The sequence below is a fragment of the Gopherus flavomarginatus genome, chromosome 2 (genome assembly GCF_025201925.1).
Source record: "Gopherus flavomarginatus isolate rGopFla2 chromosome 2, rGopFla2.mat.asm, whole genome shotgun sequence".
Lineage (NCBI taxonomy): Eukaryota > Metazoa > Chordata > Testudines > Testudinidae > Gopherus > Gopherus flavomarginatus.
The window spans coordinates 246,701,543-246,726,865 of NC_066618.1; the positions used below are offsets into that span (position 1 = coordinate 246,701,543).

General features: G+C 41.3%; 2 protein-coding genes across 5 annotated transcripts in view; both read left to right on the forward strand.

Moving 5' to 3' along the window:
• Positions 1-25,323, forward strand: part of LOC127045143 (uncharacterized) — a 1,042,790-nt gene that overhangs the window by 55,356 nt on the left and 962,111 nt on the right. The gene's annotated exons all lie outside the window — the stretch shown is intronic.
• The window catches only part of ZC2HC1A (zinc finger C2HC-type containing 1A), a 572,961-nt gene that overhangs the window by 3,801 nt on the left and 543,837 nt on the right, over positions 1-25,323 (forward strand). For 2 of the 4 annotated variants that reach the window (XR_007772650.1, XM_050941131.1), the window contains exons 1-2: positions 2,513-2,623; positions 25,023-25,099. Coding sequence is in view for 3 of the 4 variants with exons in the window: in XM_050941131.1 (XP_050797088.1) it covers positions 2,593-2,623; positions 25,023-25,099 (108 nt within the window). In the remaining variant the exon portion in view is untranslated. Of the gene's footprint in view, positions 1-2,505; positions 2,624-25,022; positions 25,100-25,323 lie in introns of those variants that run through there. The other 2 variants (XM_050941134.1, XM_050941133.1) reach the window with 2 other exon arrangements.

Genomic DNA, 25,323 nt, shown 5'->3' on the forward strand with positions numbered 1-25,323 from the left:
CCCTAGGCAATTTATTCCAGTGCTTAACCACTGTGATAGGAAATTTTTCCTGAAGTCCAACCTAAACTGCCCTTGCTTCAGTTTAAGCCCATTGCTTCTTGTCCCATCCTCAGATGTTAAGGAGAACATTTTTTCTCCCTCCTCCTTGTAGCAACTTTTTATGTACTTGAAAACTGTTATGACACCCCCCAAATCTTCTCTTCTCCAGACTAAACAAACCCAATTTTTCAATCTTCCCTCAGAAGTCATATTTTATACATCTTTAATCACTTTTGTTGCTCTTCTCTAGGCTGTTTGCAATTTGTCCAGATCTTTCCTGAAATGTGGCACCCAGAAATGGACACAATATGCCAGCTGAGGCCGAATCAGTGCAGTGTAGAGTGGAAGAATTACTTCTTGTGTTTTGCTTACAACACTCCTGCTAATACATCCTAGAATAATGTTTGCATTTTTTTCAACAGTTTTACACTGTTGACTCATATTTAGCTTGTGATCCACTATGACTCCCCAGATTCCTTTCCACAGTACTCCTTTCTGGGCAGTCATTTCCCATTTTGTATGTGTGCAACTGATTGTTCCTTCCTACGTGGAATAGTTTGCATTTGTCCTTATTGAATTCATCCTATTTGCTTTAGACTGTTTCTCCAGTTTGTCCATATCGTTTTGAATTTTAATCCTATCCTCCAAAGCACTTGCAACCCCTCCACAAACTTTCAGTGTACTCTGTATGCCTTTATCTAAATCACTGATGAAGATATTGAACAGAACCAGAATTGATCCCTGCAGGACCCTACTTGATATGCCCTTCCAGCTTGACTGAATCACTGATAACTACTCTCTGGGAATGGTTTTCCAACGAGTTCCAATCAGTTATGCACCCAATTTGAAACAACTCCATTTAGGTTGTATTTCCCTTACTTGTTTATGAGAAGGTCATATGAGACAGTATAAAAAGCCTTAGTAAAGTCAAAATATATCACAGCCAATTCTTCCCTGGTATCCAGAAGACTTCTTACCCTGCCAAAGAAAGCTACTAGGTTGGTTTGACGTGATTTGTTATTGACAAATCTGTGCTGAGTGTTAGTTATAACCTCATTGTCTTCTAGGTATTTGCAAATTGCTTAACTATTTGCTTTATTATCTTTCCTGGTACTGAAGTTCATTAAGACCTTTGAAAGATTGTCTTTTGTGTTCACTCTTAAAGTATTGCTGTAATTCTTAAATATGATCCTGGTGTTTAAAAAAATCAGTACAAGCAAAAGATGTCTTATGCTTTATCAAAGGATGCCCTTTCGGGCACTAAAAAACTCATTAATAAGGCTAAGATTTTGTCATGGATATTTTTAGTGAAAATCACAGACAGGTCACAGGCTTCTGTAAATTTTTCTTTATTGCCCGTGACCTGTCTGTGATTTTTACTAAAAATATCCATGACAAAATGGGAAGCCTCTGAGGGGGACCTGGCTGGGAGCTCCAGAGGCCTCCACCACCTGTGGGGGGTCTCAGAGCTCCAGGGTTCCCCTCCCCTCGTGGTGGTGGGAGCTGCAAAGGCTGGTCAGGAGCTGTGGTTTCCCCCACTGTGTGTCTTAGAGCCCCCCAGTGCCCGCAGTGGTTGAAAACTGTGGGGGTCCCCCCTGCCACCCGCAGCGGCCAAGAACTGTGGGGTTCCCCCCTCTCGCAGCTGGGAGCTCAGGGGGTCTCCCCCTGCTTCTTCAGTGGCTAGGAGTTCCTGGGAGCTGTGGGGGGCTGCTCCCATTGGGAGGGAGAGCTCCAGGGTCACCCCTGGGAGTTCCGGGGTCACCACTGCTGCTCGCAGAGGTGGGCAGCTTCGGGATGCCGCATGCAGCGACAGGGAGCTGGAGGGGGGGCCAACCGCCCACGGCAGCTGGGGTAGAGGGAGTCCCCCTGCTATTCACAGCGGAGAGGTGAGGGATACCACTGCCAGGAGCTTGGGGGGCATCCTACAGCTGCCAGCTGACATCGCGGAGGTTTTTGTAGGTCATGATTCTGTGAGTTCTGCGACCTCCGTGACAGAATCATAGCCTTACTCATTAAATCTTTCTCTCAAATACTTCTATAGCCAGATTCTGTCTTTACTTACACCTATGGCAAATTTGCACCTTCCTAATTTGTGAGCCAGTTGGAGGTTTCATACAGTGTTAATCATGGCAGAACATTGCCTACTGTCTCTCCATCCAAACTAGTTTGGGGTTAACCTGGAACAAAAATGTTTCGAATTTTTCAGTGACTTGGAAAAAAGATAATTTAGTCTGAACAAAATATTTCATTTTAGAGTTTTTTAATTTGTCTTAGATGCAATTGAACCAAATTTCAAAATGAAAAGTTTTAATAAAAACTTTGTTTAATAACAATCAAAATATTTTATTTAGAAAATATCAAAACAAGAGTTCTGATTGATTATTTATTTATTTGCAGATCCTCCCCCCCACTGAAAACATTTGGCAAATTCGGGAAATGTTTCAGTTGACTCAAAACTGTGTTTTTTCAGTGGAAAAAAGTGTTGGCTGACAAATTTCACCAGTTCTATCCTGACTAGTTGATTCACTAGTCTACCAAGACTATCCACGTTCCATGTATTGGAAATCAATTTTGGGAGTTAAAGGTATAACATATCCCATATTTACAAAGCAGGCCTTTTCCTCAACTCCGATACCGTGTGAGTTGTGACCTTGTAAACTTTCCTATCCCAAATAATTTTAAAGACAAATTTCCCCAGAACTGTGAAGAATAAATTCAATTACTTCTTGACTTGTCACTATAGTGCATTTCTCTTAAGTGAATCAGTCTAGTAAGAAGCAAATAGTTTTTATTTTTCTGTTTCAAAGCATGTACTAAAATGGCTTGTATTTGTGTTCCGGCAGTTGCAGGGTAAACATAGGTAAGCAAAGCTTTTATTTACTAGAAGGACAGTGCCAACTTAAGCTGTACCTCTTTGGGGTGTAATGACATTGGATCTCACAATTTAAGGATCAGGTCTAGTCAACATTTGTATGGAGGGTAGTCTCCAAGGAAAATTGTGGGACAGAAAGTACTGATATTTCATTAGGTAGCATCTTCCCTTTTAAGACATTACTGAACTAGTGACGCAATATACTGGTGTTGGAGGTGCCATCTTGGATTAAATGTAAAATTCTGGTAAAAATTCTGGCATAGTTCCCCCATCCTTGTAACTTGCTGCTTCTAACAGTCATCTAAAGCTTAATATTGTAACCTGTAAGATGCATCTGTTTAAACTAGCTTTTAATCAATCAATGAGCAGGGATTTTCTGATAAGGAGTGCAGGGGGCTGATTTGGTAAGCTGGAGAGTATTTTAGAATATGTGACTATATAGATTGAATCTTGGAACAATGTTCATAACTTTCAAAGGGCTTATCATATTTCTTGAATTGTGATTACCCCCCTTAAGACATGTATCTAGTGAAACTGCAAAATAAATCTTCTCTATGTGACTTCTAGTTTCCTTGGAATTCACTTCTGGCTTTCTTTTGAAATGACATCTAGTTCCTTTTTTGCTTTACTACTTTCTGAGCTGGTTCTGAAGAACAGTCTTGGAACTTAGACTGGCTGTAGGAGGATCAGGGCTCAAATATATTAATTAAAGTGACAAAAGCTGACATAAGTTTTTAAAAGCTAATCTAAAACTTCCTAGCTTTTGTTAGTTATTGTGGAATCTGTTTGCTGATTAGCTGTCTTCTTGAGAACAAATTTGGTTTTGTTATCTTATTGTTAATTTTTTTAAAGGTTACTTTTTGAAGACAGTGTAAGACCTGACTTTTAGACGTGCTAATTAAGGACCTTCAGCTCCCGTTAACTTCAATTGGAGTTGTTTATGCTCAGCACTTCTTAAAAGTCGGTCCAAACTTCTTCACAGTCATAGATGGGAGTAGTGTTTGGCAGAATCCCTATATCAGCTAGGGAGCAGAAAGATTTTTATAATGGACTTCATAAAATGTTTTATGAATGCTGACATGCTTGCATTTAAAGAATTCTTGTGCCACCTTGAAGGGATACTATCAACTTTAAACTCATGTTTTAAACCTCATTAGATTTCAAGTATTTTCAATATGACACTGGCCCCTGAATCCTCTTCCAGTTTTTATGGTTTTACAATCATGTTTTCGTTTTTAAATCTTTCTCTTTCTGTTGCTGCATGAAAGACCCACAGAAACATGACAGGCTGTATGTACAAGAGAAACAACTTAACTGACAAAATGCTCTCAAATGCATGAAGTTTTTAAAACATAGACAATTTTTATTTAGTCTCTGGTTCATAGTAATTGTTTGCAGCAATAGTAGGTAAAATATTTTCAGATAGAAGTGTGTGTGTTGTTTTTTTTAAAAGCTGATTTTGTACCTTAAGTGAGAGAGAAAAGTCTCTGCACTTTTATAGCGCAGTGGTAGACAGTTATGGAGTTCAGTTTCAACAGGAGTTTTAAACCATTATTTTGTAAAAATTGCATTGAAGTAGCAAAAAGCACCATATGAATTTTTCATTGATTGATAAAATTGAATTGATAAAAAAACTCAGTCTAAAAATCACAGTTTTTGCAATTTTTCGTGCTTGTCTCACTTTTCTTGCAAAAGGTTAACAAAGAAATATAAAACACTTATCACTGATATTATTCTACTGTATAGTAAATAGTTTGTGTAACACACTGGCAAAGTACATCAAGTTTTCCAATGGCTGGTGTAGAAAGGGACTAGCAGTTACTTGTGACGCTGAAGTGGTAAGGGCTTCTCAAACCCTGCTGCTGATCTCTGTAGGGGGTTGATAGAGTTAAAATAAATTCTGTACTGAAAAGCTATGATCTGTAAATTATGTGTGAGTCAACAAAATACACATTTTTGTTACACATCAGAAATAATACAAATGCACATATCGGGAATCTGTCATGTATTTTGCTTGTATGACGCCATGGTCAGTTTCTATATTAGGCATCCTCCTCTATGCCTAGTGCACAGAAGATGTGAGTCTGTGACAGCTCTCATTTTGAGGGCCTGGCTCATCAGTACAACCTCTTTAGATACATGCTTCTAACTCTGACCGTCATTGGTTCAGTCCCTGATGTTGGATAAGATGGTGGCTGTTGCACAGGTGTCCAACATGGGTATGTTTGTATGCTTCATACTGTCAAGGTTGGTGGGGCTTAGAGAAATGGGAAGCTCAATAGGCAGACCTGCTGGTGTAATGCAGGCACGTGCACGCTGTTGCAGCCACTTGTCTGTGTTCAATTCCCAGAGGATCATGAGAAGCTACAGAATGTTTTGGGAAGTGAGCGATGACACAGACTCCTTTGAAAGATTCCCTCCAACTCACAGATTATATTATAGCTTTTAAACATGAAGAGTTTGTACTTGTTACCAAAAAAGCAATAAATAGCTCAGTTTAATCAAACTTTACACTCTGAGACAAAACCTTAAGTGCTCAGCTGTGTTAAGGTGACATAATTCCTTCCTGTCACAGGGTAACTGGCCTCTTTAAGGGGAGTCAGGGCCCAGTCTACCCATGACTGCTGCCTTTTTATAGCAAACAACTCCATCTAGCAGTTAATTAACGAGTACCTGGACCTGATAAAATGCCATGAGAGCTCAGTTAGAAGGCTTGTCCTTAGAGAGGGGGGCACCCTGAGACTCTAGCAGCGGAAGAATGAAAGAGGCCTGTTAACCCCTCCAAGCTGATAGGTGAAATGAATGAGTAAAGGAGGAGAAGCTGATTGAGGGACTGCAGCTGGTCTAAAGCATAACCTAGCTTTGGGAGGAATGTTGGGGACTCCTGAACTTGGGAGAGAATGCTTGTTGGCATGAGCCTCAGAGCCAGAAGGAGGGTTGGACTCAAGGGGCTAATGAAGAAAGGGTTTTCTTGTATTCTGTAAAAGGAGTCAATAAATGAGACCCCCACAAAGGAGGCATCTTGTTCTCAGTTCCCAGTGCTGCGTAAATCATTGCAAAATCAAAAGAGGGGAGCAGTCTTGCAATGCTCTGGTATGCCTCAAGGGAGTGTGCTCGTGGGTATCAGCCTGTCTTGCTTCCCCAGGGCATGGAATGTCTGACAATCGATGTGCTGATTTGTGAATATAATTATTTTAAAAGCATATGGGGTCAATGTAAAGGTTTTGCACTAGAATGTGAACTATATGAAGCTGACATATGTACTGCTTTTTGGTATCTGTTGGAGATGGAAAGGAAAGCCTTATGGCGGTGGTTCCCAAACTTGTTCCACCGCTTGTGCAGGGAAAGCCCCTGGCGGGCCGGGCCCGTTTGTTTACCTTCTGCGTCCGCAGGTTCAGCTGATCGTGGCTCCTAGTGGCCACGGCTTGCTGCTCCAGACTAATGGGAGCTGCTGAAAGCGGCGCAGGCTGAGGGACGTGAGGGACGTACTGGCCGCCGCTTCCAGCAGCTCCCATTGGCCCGGAGCAGCGAACCACGGCCATTAGGAGCCGCGATTGGCCGAATCCGTGGATGCAGCAGGTAAACAAACCAGCCCAGCCCGTCAGGGGCTTTCACTGCACAAGCGGCGGAACAAGTTTTGGAATCAGTGCCTTATGGTGTATTGTAGTGCATTATCAATTGCATTGGCAATATGAAGATGGAAAGGAATGAGAAAGTCTTTCCTCTTTTTAATTTCATTCTCTTCAATTTTGGGTGGATAAAGTATGTCCTACTACTACTATTTTGTTCGCTAACTGATTTTTAAATTCAAAGAAACTGGCCCCTAACTAGAAGTACGTGAAAGGATGGGTATTGAGAAGAGAGAACTTATTTTGTTTGAAGCATGCTGGGTCTTTGAGCATTTATGCATCTAACTTCTGAGGCAATCTAGTGAATGGTTTATCTAAACTGAAATGACGGCCCTGATTAAATGACGTATACACTTAAAATTTCCAGCAGCAGCTTACTTGTAACTGACAAACACACTTTATCAAGGTATCCAGTGTTGTTAGTTACAGCATACAAAGGATTTTGTGTACACACCTTCTCCCTTTGACTTGATCATATTCTACAAATATGAGCATAGATAGCATATGTCTATGCAACATTCAAATGGGGAATTTGCAAAATTGGCAACCAAATTCACATTCCATTTTGGTCAATTCCATGGTTATAGGATTTTAAAAACCATAAATTTCATGACTTCAGCTACTTAAATGTGAAATTTCATTGTGTTGTAATTTTAGGGGTCCTGACCCAAAAAGGAGTTGTAGGGGAGGTTGCTACCCTTACTTCTGCACTGCTGTTGGCAGCAGCACTGCCTTCAGAGATCTGCAGCTGGACAGCAGTGGCTGCTAACAGGGAGCCCAGCTCTGAAGGCAGAGTCGCCGCCAGCAACACCACAGAAATAAAGGTGGCATGGTCTGGTATTGCCACCTTTACTTCTGCACTGCTGCTGGTGGGGTGCTACATTCAGAGCTGGGCACTCAGCCAACAGCCATCATTCTCTGGCCACCCAGCTCTGAAGGCAGCACAAAAGTAAGGGTAGTAATACCGTGATTCTCCTAAAATCTTCTGACACCCCCCCCCCCCCCGCAACTTTTTTTTGGGTCAGAAACCCCAGTTTGAGAACGCTGGTTTCCCATGTGAAATCTGTGTAGTATAGGGTAAAAGCACACAAAAGAACAGATTTTACAGGGGACGACGAGATTTCACAGTCCATAATGTGTTTTTCATGGCCATGAATTTGGTAGGGCCCTATTTATTAGCCACCTTTAGTATCATTTTCTCATTTTCCTGATTGTCCTATTGTGTTCTCTCACTTGATTCATCCCTCATTTTAGTTTTCTTAATCTTTTAAACATGTTTAAATATGCCTTCCCAGAAGTGTTTCCCAGTTGACAATGTGACCACATGTAAAATACGCTATTTTTGTATGACCATTGCTTATGCTATCTGTCATCCTCTGCTTCTGTTAAATAATATAGTAAAAATATAAATAAAAATGGCATCCCAGACAACACTGATCCGTGGAAATATAATGGGAACTGTGGTGCTCAAGGGACTGTAGTCTAGTCAATATCACAAGATCTTTCCAAAGCAAAACAATCTGAAGTATATAAACACTGAGATTTTTTTCCCCTACAAGTCAAGTGGATGGAATACCAGTAATAGCAGGGGAAAATGCAAACGTTTTGAAAAAAGTATGCGAGGAAGCAGTGAAATTTGAAATTGTGTGGGAACACTTTTGTCAGCCATTGCATAAATGTTTGTGAATTTGTAGAGAGAATCTGATGCATCTACATAATATAAAAGGAAACATTTGTACTAGAGAGTTTCTGCAAGTTTGAATGGAGTTTTGGTTGCCACAAGTGACCAAGATTTTAAGTCAGCACAGCAGATAAATTTTGAAGGACAACCTATGGCATTTTACAGGAATGTCAAATTACGACTAATAAATATAGTACATGCATTTTTTTCAGTTTATACAGCAAATTTTATCTAGGTTTGCTCACACAACTTTAAAAAGAGAACAATAATACAATTTCAATTAAAAATTAGGGCTATCAAGCGATTAAAAATATAATCGCATTATTAATTGTGCTGTTAATAATAGAATACCATTTATTTAAATATTTTTTGATATTTTCTACATTTTCAAATATATTGATTTCAATTACAACGGAATACAAAGTGTAAAATGCTCATTTATTTTTTATTACAAATATTTGCACTGTAAAAAAACAAAAGAAATAGAATTTTTCAGTTCACCTAATACAAGTACTGTAGTGCAATCTCTCTATCATGAAAGTCGAACTTACAAATGCAGAATTATGTAATTAAAATAACTGCATTCAAAAATATAACAATATAGAACTTCAGAGCCTACAAGTCCACTCAGTGTTACTTCAGCCAATCACTACGAGAAACCAGTTTGCAAGAGATAATACTGCCCATTTCTTGTTTACAGTGGCACCTGAAAGTGACAACAGGCGTTCGCATGGCACGGTTGTAACCGGCGTCGCAAGATATTTGTGCTAGATGTGCTAAAGATTCAGACCTCCCTTTATGCTTCGACCACCATTCCAGAGGACATGTCTATGCTGATGACGCTCAATCTGCTCAATAACGATCCAAAGAAGAGCAGACCAATGTATTCTCATTTTCATCATCTGAGTCAGCACTAGCAGAAGGTTGATTTTTCTTTTTTTGTTGGTTTGGGTTCTGTAGTTTCTGCAGCAGAGTGTTGCTCTTTTAAGATATTTGAAAACGTGCACCACCTCATCTCTCTCAGATTTTGGAAGGCACTTCAGATTCTTAAACTATGGGTCCAGTCCTTTAGAAATGTCACATTTGGTACTTTCTTTGCCTTTTGTCAAATCTGCTGTGAAAGTGTTCTTAAAACAAACAACATATGCTGGATCATCATCTGAGACTGCTATAACATGGAAATATATGACAGAATGCGGGTAAAACTGAGCAGGAGACATACTATCCTCACCCCAAGGAGTTCAGTCAGAAATTTAATTAATGCATTATTTTTTAAACGAGCATCATCAGCATGGAAGCATGTCCTCTGGAATGGTGGCCGAAGCATGAAGGGGCATACGAATGCTTAGCATATCTGGCAAGTAAATACCTTGCAACGCCAGATAGAAAAGCACCATGCAAACGCCTGTTCCCATTTTTAGGTGACATTGTAAATAAGAAGCAGTCAGCAGTATCTCCCGTAAATGTAAATAAACTTGTTTGTCTTTGCAATTAGCTGAATAAGAATTAGGACTGAGTGGACTTGTAGGCTGTGAAGTTTTACATTGTTTTGTTTTTGAGTGCAGTTACGTAACAAAAAAAATCTATATTTGTAAGTTTCACTTTCCCAACAGAGATTGCACTACAGTACTTGTATGAGATGAATTGAAAAACACTTTGTTTTGTTTATCATTTTTACAGTGCAAATATTGTAATAAAAATATACACTTTGATTTCAATTACAAGACAGAATACAAGATATATGAAAATGTAGAAAAACATCCAAAATATTTAATAAATTTCAATTGGTATTCTATTGTTTAACAGTGTGATTAAAACTGTGATTAATTGCTATTAATATTTTTAGTTAATCGCATGAGTTAACTGCGATTAATCGACAGCCCTAATAAAAATTTAGTGACACCGAAGACGCTCCCCACAAATGTCAGATCCAACCTCTGGAAGTGAAACACGTTCTAGAAGCAAGCATTTCTGGTTATTGCTGCAGTAACTGGAGGCAGCTGAAAATTTGGGGAGCATTCTCCAGACACAACTGACAGAAGACCTCCTGGAACATGAGATTAACAAATGGTGATATAGCTGCTCTAAAAGTATCTCTGATTTCTTTTACCCAAACAGCCAATGTCTTATCTAGATAGAGCTCAGCCAGTTTGTTCTTTTTCAGGACTCAATCTCTGCCAGATGCTGGGAAAACTAGGTGACTGTACAATCTGGGTTTAGTGAAATGGAGATTTAGAGCTGTGTGGCATAAGCATAGTGGTGCCACTTCAACCCAAATCATCTTGCTATTTCTCTCCAGTGTCCTTCCATACTTCTTGAACAAAACGGTTCAGGATGAAACACAGTAATTCTCTACATGAGATTACTACAGGTAGATAATTTCTATTCTGTCCTCTTGGAGGGAAGTATATCAAGTCATTTAACTCTGATTCCATTTCCTGCCACACATTGCAGACATGTTAACAGTTCATGGTCCATAGTATCAAAGGAAGCTGATTGCAGGTTTTTTAAAAAAAGATCTAAGGTGCTGGATCTTTATTCAACTCCTGGAGATTAACCAAGGAGACTGTTGTAGTCTCCATAGCATTCCTAGGCCTCAGACTAACGCGAAAGGAAATCTGAATACTCTGGTATTGCTAGAATTGCATTACTATACCTTCACTGATCCTTTTTTTTTTTTTTTTTTCGAATAAAGAGACAGTTTGCATAAGGTGCTGGTTTCTCGAGCAGGATTGTTCATTTGAGAGTTTCTGCTACCCTCTCATCCTCATGCAGGGATTGGTAATATTCAGCAATAATGAACACAGTGTCTCCCTGCTTGATTTTCTCAATAAGGAAGAACATGAGTCTTCCATCTTTTTATTCTGTGTTTGTATTGTGCCTAGCACATGGGATCCTGGCCCATGACTAGGGCTCCTAGATACTACAGTAATACAAATAATAAATTATAAATCTTAACTTATGGCAAAAGCTCAGATAAGGGTTCTTTATTTGTCCTCCATCTCCGGTAGAAACTTGATATCTTTCTGAATTTCTGTGTAACCATTTTGCCTCAGGCTGTGCTGGGAAGAGAGACAATAAAGATGAGATATTTTCACAAGTAAAAGTGCAATATTAATGGAATAATATACTATAATCCATTTGAAGATAAACATATACTGTAAGATATTTTAACAGTTATACGGAAAAATATAAATAGACATTAACTAATCACTTCAAAAAATCTGACACAAATATAAAATTTTAAGGGTAACAATTGAGAAAATGAAACGCAGCAAACTTGCAGAGAGCAGGACTAAGAAAAGGGAGAGCACAAAGGTATTGTTTGTGGATGCAGGTTACTGAACTACAAGTTCAACCAGAAAATACCTTCCAACTTAATTTAGTTTGTGATCATCAGTATTTCATTGATTCTTCTCATTTTTAATTCCAAACACCCCTATGAAAAGTACTTTCGGGGGGAATTCTGTGCCACTGAGCACATGCAGAATTCATGTCTCCTGCAGATATTTTTTCTCTGCAGAAAATACATTCTGCTGGAGAAGTACTGCAGTTATGCCTTTTGCCCACCAGGGGATGCTGTGGTACAGGAACAGAGGATAGCTGCTTTCCAGCCATAACAGCCAGTAGGAAGAGATCAGAGGCTGTGTTCCTCACTGTGCGCTGTCCATGGGGCCAGGTGAGGAGGCACATATAGTGCGGGGACGGACAGAGCACGGCATACAGGACTGCTAGGGTAGTCACAGACTGGGTTTCAGAAGGGCTAGTTGGAGGGACAGACCAGAGAGGGGGTGCAGAGCCACATGGGGATGGGGTTGGGAGTGCAGGACCACATGGGGACAGGGTTGGGAATGCAGGGCCACGTGAGGACAGGGACAGATATGCCTGACTGAATGGGAGAGGATAGGGTAGGGGTTCTCAAACTGGGAGTTGGGACCCCTCAGGAGGTCACGAAGTTATTACATAGGGGGTTGCAAGCTGTCAGCCTCCACCCCAAACCCTGCTTTGCCTCCAGCATTTATAATGGTGTTAAATATACCAAAAAGTGTTTTTAATTTATAAGAGGAGTCGCACTCAGGAGTCGCTATGTGAAAGGGGTCACCAATACAGTAGTTTTGAGAACCATTGGGTTAAAGTTTAGTAGCTTCCTAACAATCCCTCCCCCACATCCTTCCAAAAGACCCTTTTCCATGCTTCTCCCACCAATACCCAACAGCCCTTCAGGTTCACTCCCAGGCTTCTTCTCAGCAATTACTTCCCTCTCCCTCAGCTCCTCCATTACCTCTGACTCCCCCAAGCCTTTGCAGTGCTTCTTAAGAGGTGCTGGGAATTCATTTCTGTATTGTAGTTTAAATGAATTATTGCTCAAAGTTCTGTATTAGTATGCCTGTTAAGGAATCTGTTTGTGAAAAAAACCATTTCCTGAATCTCTTTCATGGTGTGTCTGTGTTGTTATAGACGTACTTGTGACAGGTATTTTGAAATACACCGCTACCTCGACATAACACCACTTGATATAACGCAAATTTGGATATAATGCAGTGAAGCAGTGCTCGGGGTGGCACACTCCGATGGATCAAAGCAAGTTCAATATAACACGGTTTCACCTATAACGTGGTAAGATTTTTTGGCTCCAAAGGACAGCATTATATCGAGGTAGAGGTGTAAATTACTAAAATAATTGAAACTGGTGTGATTATTTAGTTGTTTTGACCTATAAAATTTATGTGCAAAATTTTTATTTTTTGGCACAGAATTCTCTCAAAAGTAGAAAAGATACAGTATCACCAGATAGTGTGTTTTTGTTTGTTTGTTTTGGTTTTTTTTGGAAGATAGCACAATTAAAGTGGCCTTTAATATAACACAGAGGCTAATTTCAGACTTTACTTGTATGTTGTGCTCTATGCTGTCTAGAAAACAGACCCAATGGTAAAGCATGTCAAGTGCCCTAATAGTGCCTCATGCTGCATCATTGAAATCAGTAGAAGATTTGCCTTGACTTCAATAGAAGCAGGCTGTTCGCGAATGATCATGTATATCAGACACTCCTTTATATTAAGCGGTAGGAGTCTGTACTAGGGATCTGAAGTAAGGGGAATTGATTTAAATGACCAATTTTAATCACTACTTAAATAATCATTTTAATTTTGTTTTGCATTTGCACTTTTTAGTTATATTCCTAAAGAAGGGTTGAGTTTAATTGGTGAGTAACCACTGAAATATATTGATTTGCAACTAAATACAGCCTTTACACTAAACTTGGTGCTACTACTTGCTATCCAGGAGGTTACACTATATCACTACACATTTTTTTAAACAGTTACATTGCCTAACATACATTTATTCAGATTCTTAATTTTTACATGTTTGTATTTTGTTAGAAAATGGTGAATGATGCATTTCTCTGTTAGGTTATTTTTTTACTTGTGATTTGTGTCATCGTCTATTTGGATGAAATTTGTGGTCTATTTGGATAAAATTTGGAATTCAATTAAAAATGTACAAAAACATAACCTTTTAAATCAGTTAAATAAAACTACTTTAAATGTGCTGGATGGGGAGAGGGGGAGTTTATCAAACCATATGTGTGCTAGGCAAGTCCTAAAATCAGACTTATCATAGGTGTTCACTAACTGTGTTTTTCTCATTTTCAAGTGCCTGATTTGAGACCTGGGGCCTAATCTGCAGAAGTTCTTAACACTCAAAGCAGCAGTGGAGGTCAATGGGAGCTATGCTTTGAACATAGAAAGTGCTACGGAATGCTAAGTACTCTGAAAAATCAGAGCATAGGCATCTCAAATTGGGCACCCAAAACATGTGGACATTTTCAAACTTTAATCTTAACTTCCTTGACCATAAAACTATGTTTATTACATCCAGCTGCATATACACAGATTCTACAATGCAGCTTTTATAACATCTATGATGCTTTAACTTTCTGTACTATTTTCTTTTATGCTATATTTTGAAAAGTGTTTATAAGCATTGGTTATTGTGATTTGTATAAAATATTTAAGACATCTTCAAGCTTCAAGTTGTAAATATATTGTAAATGGCAGATTTGTAAATCTTAGGTCCGTTTTGGCCAAAAGGCAAACAAACAATAGGGGGCCTTATCGAAAACAGGACACAACTCTTATATATGACACCAGTTATCAAGATGAGCTTTCCCTTTTGGAAGAGACAGAAAAAGCTCAAGATACTTGTTTTAGAAAGAGTCCTTACTTGAACAGAATGTAAAAATGTTCTTTTTGTGAGCAAAGAGGACTGTGAGATCTGTTTATTTAGCCTGGAAGCTCTTTGGAGCAGGAACTGTCTACTTGCAGAGTTTTTCTATATACGTCTTAAGGTTAAACTGTGCATTGTCTCCCTGGAACTTTCCCTAGAGACTCTTCTTCCCAGCAGGTTTCCCCACTGCCTTGCCTCCCCTCTCCAGGGACTCTGACAGCTTCTCTCAGGGGACCTCCCTGCTTCTTGTAGGCCTCAGGGTTCACTCAGAGTGTCAAACTTCCTATTTCTGAACAAGCACATAGAGAAAAGCTACCCAGAGGCCAATTACAAGTCCATTTTATTGAAGCTAATACCATAGATCTGGCACATTCTGGAATCCAGCCAGGGCATGGCATTGCTTTAGGGGCAATGACAGATGGGCTGTCGTTGGATAGAGGGCAGACACCCATTCATATCCTCCTGGACCTCTCCGCAGCATTCAACATTCCATTAGTGCAGAATGCTGCAGTGCATTTCCCCAGCAAGCCCATCACAGGTGTCCTCTGTTTTCTGCACTCGCTTGCCCTATAACAGGAGTGGGCAAACTTTTTGGCCTGAGGGCTACATTGGAGAATAGAAATTGTATGATGGGCCTTGAATGCTCACAAAATTGTGGTTGGGGTACAGGAGGGGGTGAGGGCTCTTGTTGGGGGTGCGGACTCTGGGGTGGGGCTGAGGATGGGAGGTTTGGGGTGCAAGAAGGTCCTTTGGGCTGGGACCAAGGGGTTTGGAGGGCAGGAGGAGGATCAGGACAGGGGCAGGGGTGTGGGAAGGGGTGCAGTTTCCGGCTGGGGGTGTGGGCTCTGTGGTGGGGCTGAGGATGAGAGGTTTGGGGGGCAGGAAGGTGCTCTGGAGTGGGACCGAGATGTTTGGAGAGCAGAAGGGAAATCAGGGCTGGGGCACGGACACGGGGAGAGGCTCAGGGATGCAGGCTCCAATCGGCGCTTACCTCAAGCGGCTCCCAGAAGCAGTGGCATGTCCCTTCTATTACTCCTACGTGGAGGCGTGGCTAGGCGGCTCTGCACGCTGCCCCATCCGCAGGCACTGCCCCTGCAACTCCCACTGGAGCCCAGAGGGGGCCAATGAAGGGCATAGGAGCTGGAGCAGTGAGGAAATGGCTTAAGTATTGTCAGGTAACTGATTTGATTCCCCAATTAATATAAATACTCTGTACTCAAATGGCTTCTCGCATTAGTAACCAGTTATAGCAAAATCATTGGGCTCCATATTGATATAGTAAACACCGTACCGTTTACATCGCAGTGATACTGGGAAGTTCTTGGGTTAGCTGCTTACATTTAAATGAAAAAAACACTTGCAAATGTATATCTCAAAAGAGATTTATGCTATCTTTAAGCATCTAAGGAGTTACAAGATTTGGACAATTGAGAGAAAATGAGTTAGCAGAAGTAAATAACATCTGTAAAACATTTTTCAACCATAAGTGTTTTTCTTAAAGTTTGAAGGCCTTAGAGTGCGTATAGGAGAAATTATTTTCAATAAGAATTGTGTAGGGGTTTAATTGAGGTTTTCATCTATGAAGGTGGGGTGGGCAGAAAGCCCATTTTTATGGCTTAGTTTTGTAACTCTGACGCAACGTATCATTAGTAATGATTAGTATAGTAGTGTCTAAGGGTCAACAGAGTATGGGGCCCCAGAGTACTAGGCACGGTACAAACCAGACTGGTAGACAGTCCCTGCCTACTAGTAGGGATCCCCTGCCTCATTCATTACGCACCTTTTGATTTCTCCAGGAGCTGCAGCAGGGTCCTTCAAACAGTCTCCTTTACTACAGAACCATGACTCATCTCTAGTGCAGAACCATCCTTTGCACCCAATAAAAGAGGGGTCATATGGAAAAACTAGTATGTATATTTAAAGTGTCCATCATAATGCATAATAAGGGGATGCAAATTAAGATTGCACAGACAACCTTAATACTAGCATTTCCTAACCTCTGAATGCTTGACTTTGCAATTTTAATTATGTCTTTTAACACAGTTATTTTTTGTATAATTTCTTAGATTTGTAAAAAGGCAAATAAAAAAACCCAAACAAATCCCATCAGGTGGCTTTGTTTTGACACTCACATAGTTCCTCAGTAGGGTGGGACCTTTAAATGTGTTGCACAGACATCTACCACTTGAGCTAATGGAATAAAAGATAACAATAAATAGTAGGTGGTCATCCTTTCTGAACTAACACCAGAGAACAATGAGACTTTTTGTCAGTGAGTAGTACACACACTTGCTGACATCAGAGAAATGATGAGATCTTGGGTTGCATTCCAGGCTCTGCAGGGGAGTATATTCTAGAGAGCACACTCTTCTGCCTGTTCTCTCGCCAAGGTTGAGGCCTTCTGCTCTGTCTCTTCCATCTTGTCCCTGCCTTGCTCCTGGTCCCTATCCCATTCTCCACTCCTCAGGCTTCTCATGTCAGTGCCAATCTCCCTGTCTTTCCAGTCCTAGCTGCGTGCTCCCGCTTTCTTTCCGAATATGGTCCCTGCCATTCCCAATCTCTTTGCCCCAGCAGTCCCAGTGCCTTCTCACATTGACTGCTTGTCCACAGTCTGCTTGCCCACTGAGTCCCAATTCCTCACCTCTTAGCTCCTTGTCTGATCTGTCTCTCCCCTCTGACCTAGCCCCCAGCCCCATCTTCCTTTCCTGCCTCCCGCAGGCTCCCTTTCACAGTTTTTCTCTCCAGTCCATTCCAGTCTCACTGTCCTACACAGAGGTGTAGGTCTTGAGATCTTGCGGTCAGAGAAGGAGTCTGTCCTAGTGGTTGGAGCACAATCAGAGGGCAGAACTGGAGGCGTGGTCAAGAGACAAGTCAGTGGTTGGAGCCAGGAGTTAGGAATCAGGAGTTCAGAGATAGGCATGGACTAGGGCTGTGGTAGAGCAAGGGCTTGTAGCCCATAGAAATACTTTGCTAGCTATTATATCCTACTAAGCCAGCCAGCCGTATCAAATAATATGTTTCTCTGTCTGAATTAATCTATTTCATATACGATTCTTATATTTTTATCATTTTAATTCCTATGAAATTATGATGTGTTGAGGCATATGATATGTTTCCTAATAATTATACATAGAATAAGTTTTGCTGAAATGCAAGAAGCCTGCCAGCTTGTATCCGGTAAGATCCACTAAATAGCTAAAAGTATAATCAGTTAAGAGTAAGTCAGCATAAAAGCTGGCAACCTTTGGCACAGATAGAAATAGTCCCTAAACTTTGGGGAACCAAAGGGAGGAACTACACACAACACTGAACAGATTTATCCTGCATTTGCAACCGGTTGGTAACCGCAGGGTATACCACAAACCTGGAAGTTGCCAAGAAAGTCTAGGTTGGCAGTTTTGGGAGTAAAACAATCCTTATTAATATGTAGAAAGTAAGTGTCATAATCCACTAACCTATAGGATAAGGGTGCCTATACATTTTGGAAATAAGATTTGGGTATAGTAGGTTGGACCTGAATTACATAGCGTCAGGATCCTATAACACATCATGTAAGGATATCTTAGGAAGCTTTCTTTTTTGTTAGTCTATAGAATATAGGAGATCTTTTTTATTCACCTATCATTCTGTCTTCTGTCACGCTATCAGCTCAGCTTGTGCAGTATAGTATAACTACTGAACATTCCTAACTATTGGGGAAGCCAGAACCATCGGGTTATCGGTTATGCCAGGAGTAAGGCTGGTCCTTCACCTCCTATTACCGGGCCCTCAAGGAAGGGTGTGAGTATGTTAGATTAAGGTACTTACAATAGAAATGTTACCACCAGGAGTGTTGGAATTCTTTTACTGTTTTGCTGTCATAAGTTTCATAGCATTTTTTATTATTTTGTTAATCTCAATAAAGTTTTTATCAATTTGGTATCATCCTCAGTGTTCGCGTTCTTGCCAAGCACCTCAAGAGTCCTCTCCTGCTATAGAACTCTGAGTTCTTGGACCCTGTAGTCTGAATTGAACAAGAACGTATAAATCTTCTGGTCAGATGCGATCAGTGGTGAGCCATAACATTTAACCCCAAAAATTCAGGTCAACAGACTGGACAGGAAGCAGGCCCTGCAGCTGTGGAATGTATTGAGCAGCCACTGTGCTGCTGTTGTTACAGTGCTTAAATAGTGATCTGTTAGCTCTTCTGACCAATCTTGGAGCACAGTCACTTATTGGTCCCAGTGACCTCACTGAGTTTCTAGGCAACTAAGCAACTGAGTTCCTGACACTTACTAGCAATTTTGTCCCAATATGTTCTTTTCCCTTTGTGGTGTTCCATGCCTGGGTGGAGCCAGGCATTGGAATTGAGGGGAGGGAGCCTGTATCTCTTGTGCTCTCAAAGGGTATGTCTACATCACAGTTTAAGACTGGGTGTGAGCCTAGGCTCAAGCCAAAACCCTGTACTAGCAATTGTACTAACCTAGGGCTCGAACCCAGCATCCCAGGATCCTGCAGGGTCTGAGACTCATGTTTAACTGGGACCTAGGGTTTCCTGTATACACTCAGCCATGGCTTGCCTCAGGTCCCAGGAGTTCTCCAAATGTGTCCACAGTTCCTGGCAGCAAAGTAGCAGAGCTGCAGGCAGCTAGTGCAGCTGGTTGGAAGTGCCTTTAGTGTTTGGTTGAGCCCATTCCCCCTTCCTGCTCCTTCTGCAGGAGCAGCTCCTGCTCCTCCTCGCTGCTGAGTGGCACTTGCCCAGAACAAGCAGCAGAGTAGCCAGGTGGGAGGTAGCTCCTGGCTGCTGGGGTGTTGGGGGTTATCCCTCCCCGGGTAGGGCTGAGCCAAGAACTCAGGTGCTCCTTATGGGTACCTGAGTCCCATCAGTAGCACTGCTGTAGTTAGGAAACGGGGTGCAGTAGAGTTTTCCCACAGTCCACCATGTTCCTAGGGCTAGAGTGTCAACATGGGGGTGGTACTCCCCCCTACATGCTAGGCACTCTGGGATACAGTTACTTTGACTTGGGTCTGTGCACTGCAGTGTGAATGCCAGATCCCCAGGTTTGAGCATAGGTCAGAAAATTCTTATCCTAGGCTTAAAATGCAGTAAAGATGCTCAGGTCCAGATTTCCATGACATAAGTGAGCTGACTTGAGTCCCACTAACCCTAGGCTTACATTGGGTAGACATAGCTGAAGGGACTAGCAGCCAGGATGCATTGAGGAAGAAGCCGTCTGATTTGAATGCAGAGGGGACGAGCCAGACTGGGGAAGAAATTACCTGGTTTGCCGGGACAAAGTTGGCTGGAGCGTGTTCCATCATTCTCTTGAGGTGGCATATGTGCAATTCTGTCAGCACACAGGAACTCTGAGGAAGTGGCGCATGTTCAATGATGGCAAAATTTTAGAGACTTTTCGATACTAAAATGCAAGTCTCTGCTGAATAGGTGCAAACAAACTTTTTTCAAAGGCTTATTACTTACAAAATTTGGGTGCATTTTTCGTGTCAACAAAAGACATTCCTGATGCAAAAGGCTACCCTATGCCAAACTGCAAGTCTCTGCTTTAAATCATGGGGGCACTAGAACTTTTGGAAGTCAATGACACCAGATTTTTTTTCAGTTGCAAAGCAATGTACTTTCCTCTAACCTTGTTTTCTGCTGTTTCTGAGCTGTTTTGGCTGAAACTTGAAAAAATCAGCCCTGAGGCAAATACCTGGCATGGAAAACTTCAGCCCTAAAGTTTTGTTTGTCAGGGCTACAACTAAAACAAAGTCTTGTACTTGAAAATGTTGGGCATCCTTAATGTGGTGCTACCAACCGTGCCTATAATACTTCTATGTCAAATTTTTTTATGTACTGTTAGTGTTAAATTTAATACCTTACATCACTATTGGTGAAAGGGATTAAAATATCTTTTATCAAGTTTTTGTTTATTTTGTGGATTTGATAACATTTATTGCCAGCCAGTTTTCTCTATTTGTGTGAATCTTTCACATAGCAACAGAGAGATAAAAACATTTTAAAAAATAGGAACGTGATTATAGTACCACAAAAATTGGAAGGAGACTCCAGACGTGTTTGTTTTTAAGTGGCTAAATTACAAGTTGATGGTGTGTCTAACCTTTCACTGAGTGGAGAGTAGAGCTAGTAGCTTGTTTGAGAGAAGTCTTTTTTTTTTAAAAAGACAGGCACTGAGAAGTGGGCTGTAAGACACTGAGATGAGTGGGGCGACACGCAGCACAATTAGTTGTAAAGAGGCTGATCTGTCTACTTCAGTTAGAACAGTGGTCCCCCAGACTGTGCGTGTCCCCCAATAGGGGGACATGGAGGATGCAATGGGGCCTGGGCCAGCCCCCACGGGGGCAGGGGAGGGAGGACCACCAAGCCCCACTTTGCCCCCAGTTTTGCTCTGGCCCTGCCACCAGCTACAGCCCTGGATCCTGATCCTGCTCTCAGCCTCGACTGCAGCCCGACCTCAGCTCCACTCCCGGCCCCAGCCCCTGACAACAGCTCCATTCTCAGCCCCACTCCTAACCCCAGAGCCAGCCGCAGCTGCAGACCAAGTCTCGGCTCCCTTACCCTTGTCCATCCCTCCCCCCCAGGGATAAGGGGAACATGACCCTGAAAATGTTGAGGCCCACTTAGAACGTCTGGAACGTTCCCTGTTAGTTTAAAAAATTGCATTTTTGTTTTCTGGGTGATTTTTGGCAGAAGAAATTGCTCTTGGGAAATATTTTTGTTAGTTGGGTGTCTGCCAACAGCAGCAGTGAAATGTTAAGAATGCTGTAAGGAAATTCACAGCCACTGATTCTGCAGCTCCAGTGAGGGCTAATTGGTGTTCATTATGTAGAACGATGTTATCATTTTGGCATGGGCTTGTAGCAATACTTCTAGATTCACTGAGTGTGTCCAACCTAGTCTGTTATTTTTAATGGTAATTTGAGCACCAATTTATGGTGAGTAGTTGGCTACTGAAAAGTATTTGTTCTGCTATTGGGAAATGTGGGGAAGAATGAGTGGCTCAGGGGACAGGTAAGGGAAGACACACTATGACTTATTTACTGATTCTTACTTGTTCCTACTGATTTATGTAGGAAAAAATGCCGGTTTTACTCCTTTTCCTGGGGGAAAGCCACCCTCACATTTGGCACTCTTGATGGCAATTTCAGCAAAGAGGCTAAGGCATACACTGGAATGTGGAGCCAACTACTTTCTCACAATTTGTTTTTGGTCAGGGTTGAAGCACCTTGGCAGGTGATATGAGGAAATCTGAACTGTGGCTAAACAGAGGACTTCAATATTTTGTGCTGTCAATTAGATTAATTCACTAAATAAAAAATCGAAGGGAAATGAGGCTTGTATTTTCCATATTATTGATTGTCAGATTCTGGGGAATGAAGAAAAACCTATATAAAAATGGCTTAGCTGCCTAGCTCAATGTAAAAAATGACGAAGGCTGATCAAATCATCTAGACTGCATATGAGTCAGTAATGCACATATTTAAGTGTTTGCGGGATCAGGCCCTTAGAAAACTGGCTAAAATGGTTTGATTCATTTGATGTGAAGACAATTTTCATCTGGTTTGCGACAGTATTTTTTAATCAAACTCAAGCCTCCTAGTTACTGTTGCCGTTTAAGTGTTATCTGATGGGAGTACCATGCTACTGCGTGGCATTTGCGTGATTGTGCTGAAATGCAATTATATATTTTTTTAAATGATGGAAAAGGAAGTTTGATTATGACTTATGTCATTAAATATATCTCAAGATTACTGTCGAAATTAGTTTTACAATAGGAAACGTGGACCACATTAAGCTGTGATAAAGGACCTGCTCATGCATGGTGCTCAAAAATATTGTTTCTTTCCGAAAAGTTGCAATAATTAATGAACTAAAAATGTGAAATCTAGAATCATAGGCATGTAGGACTGAAAGGGACTCAATAGGTCATCTAGTCCAGTCCCTTGCACTGAGGCAGGACTAAGTGTTATCGAGGCCTTTCTTGACAGGTGTTTGTCTAATCTGTTCTTAAAAGCCTCCAGTGATGCAGATTCCACAACCTCCCTAAGTAATTTGTTCCAATGTTTAACAACACTTACAATTAGGAAGTTTTTCCTAATGTATAACCTAAATCTCCCTTGCTGCAATTTAAGCCCATTACTTCTTTTCCTATCCTCAGTTATTAAGGAGAACAATTTATCACACTACTCATAATGACAATCTTTTAAATATTTGAAGATTATCTTGTTTTCCCTTTTCCATGTCCCCTTTTAGTCTTCTTGTTCCCAGACTAAACAAAACCAACTTTTTCAGTCTTTCCACCTAGGTCATGTTTACTAGACCTTTAATCATTTTTGTTGCTTTCCTCTGGACTGTCCCCAATTTGTCCACATCTTTCCCAAAATGGTGCCCAGTACTGATTTTCCATTTTGTATTTGTGTAATTGATTGATCCTTCCTAAATGTAGTAATTTTCATTTGTCTGTGTTGAATTTCACCCTATTTATTACAGATCATTTCTCCAGTTTGTCCATATCATTTTGAATTCTAATTTTGTCTCCAATGCACTTGCAACCCCTCACAGTTTGGTATCATCCACAAACTTTGTAAGTGTTCTCTTTTTTTCCGTTATCCAAATCATTTATGAAGATATTGAATAGAACCAGACCCAGGATAGATCCCTGTGGGACCTCACTCGATATGCCCTTCTAGCTTGATTGTGAACCATTAATAACTACTTTCAGAGTGTGGTTTTCCAACCAGTTGTGCACCCACAGTATAGTAGGTTCATAATCGCCAATGGCTCAGGGATCTCTTCAACCAGTTCTTTAAGTATTCTAAGGTGTATTTCATCAGGCCCTGCCAACCTGAGGATATCTTCTTTAAGTGTCATCTAATGGAGATTCAGTCCTGCCTGGAATATCATGCCAGCTGGAGGCTTCTGCCTCAGGCTGCTCTTCCAGTTGGCAGCACCACGTGGTCATGCCTGCCCCTTGCCCCCATGGCTCATGAAGCCTCTACACTAGTAAGGAGCAGTTCAACTGTAGGCTGAGCGAGTGCATAATGGTGGTAGAATGTGCCTTTGGATGTTGAAAAGCTCGCTGGCACAGTTTACTGCCTCAGACCTCAGCAAAACCAATATTCCCATCATTATTACTGCTTGCTGTGTGCTCCACAATATCTGTGCAAGTAAGGGGGAGGCATTTATGGCGGGGTGGGCGATTGAGGCAAATCGCCTGGCTGTTGATTATGCGCAGCCGGACACCAGGATGGTTAGAAGAGCACAGCGGGGTGTGCTGTGCATCAGAGAAGCTTTGAAAACCAGTTTCATGACTGGCCAGGCTAGGGTATGAAAGTTCTGTTTATTTCTCCTTGCTGAAAACCCACCCCCTTGGTTCACTCTACTTTCCTGTAAGCCAATCGCCCTCTCCTCCCCCGTTTTGATCTCTGCTTGGAAGCAATAAAGTCATTGTTGTTTCAAATTCATGCATTCTTTATTACCTCATCACACAAATTGAGTGATAACTGCCAAGGTAGCCTGTGAGGGGTGAGGGAGGGGGGGAGCACAGACATGGGGTAGTTGTAGGGGCACCCCCTAGAATGGTATGCAACTCATCCTAGAAGTGGCATGTCTGGGGCTCTAACCCAGAGTGGCCATTTGCCTCTTTGATTCTTTGGTAGGCTTCACGCGACTCTGCTGTGGGTCCCTGTTATAACCTTTGTCCTTCATGCTGTTGGAGATTTTTTCAAATATTCCGGCATTTCATCTTTTGGAACGGAGTTCGGATAGCACGGATTCATCTCCCCATACAGCGATCAGATACAGTAGCTCACTTTCGGGCCATACTGGAGCTCTTTTGCCATTCTGGGACTCCATCGTCACCTGTGCTAATGAGCTCTGCCTACTCACCTGTGCTGATCAGCTCGCTACAGTGGCCAAACAGGAAATGAAATGCAAAAGTTTGTGTGGCTTTTCCTGTCTACCTGGCCAGTGCATCTAAGTTGAGAGTGCTGTCCAGAGCAGTCACAGTGGAGCACTCTGGGATAGCTCCCGGAGTCCAATACCGTCGAATTGAATCCACGCTACCCCAAATTCGACCTAGCAGGGTTGATTTCAGCACTAATCCCTTCGTCGGGGAGGAGTACAGAAATTGATTTTAAGAGCCCTTTAAGTCGACAAAAATGGCTTCATCGCATGGATGGGTGCAGGGTTAAATTGATCTAACGCTGCTAAATTCGACCTAAACTCGTAGTGTAGACCAGGGCTTTGGCAAATTTCCCATTGGCTTTCATAGTTTCCCCTACTGATACAATGGGCAAAGTGATACTCTAAATCCAGACACCAAATCTCCATTTTATTAAAGAGCAATGAAATGAATTAGTATTCTGACTTAAAATTTCTGGTACGTTTGTAGCTTTCTTCCTTTAGTTTCAGCTATTGGATTGCCAAAAAGAAAAATAAATTCAAAATATTTGTCTTGTAATTATAGTATTGTCAACGATTTGGTGGGAAAATAAGATTTTTACATAACTAACATTGGCAAAAGGTTAAAAAATTCAGTTTTCTTATAATAAATATTTTTCTTTTTGTTAGAAAATGATATTATAGTGCCAGCTGGAGATCTATTACCATGCAAGATTTGTGGAAGGACATTCTTTCCAGCAGCACTGGTGAGTAAAGTGATTATATTTTCCATTTGCTTTTGGAATGGGTATATCAATCTGAGAACCCTGTGTGTTGATACCTCTGACATGCTCAGTGCAGCAAAGCATCTCAGTTTAAATTTTCAAAAGTTACTAATGATATTGAGTTCCTGTTTTTTTTAGGGTGCCCAACTTGAAACACCTTAAAGGAATCTGATTTTCAGAGTTGCAGTGCCCAGCACTTCATGAAA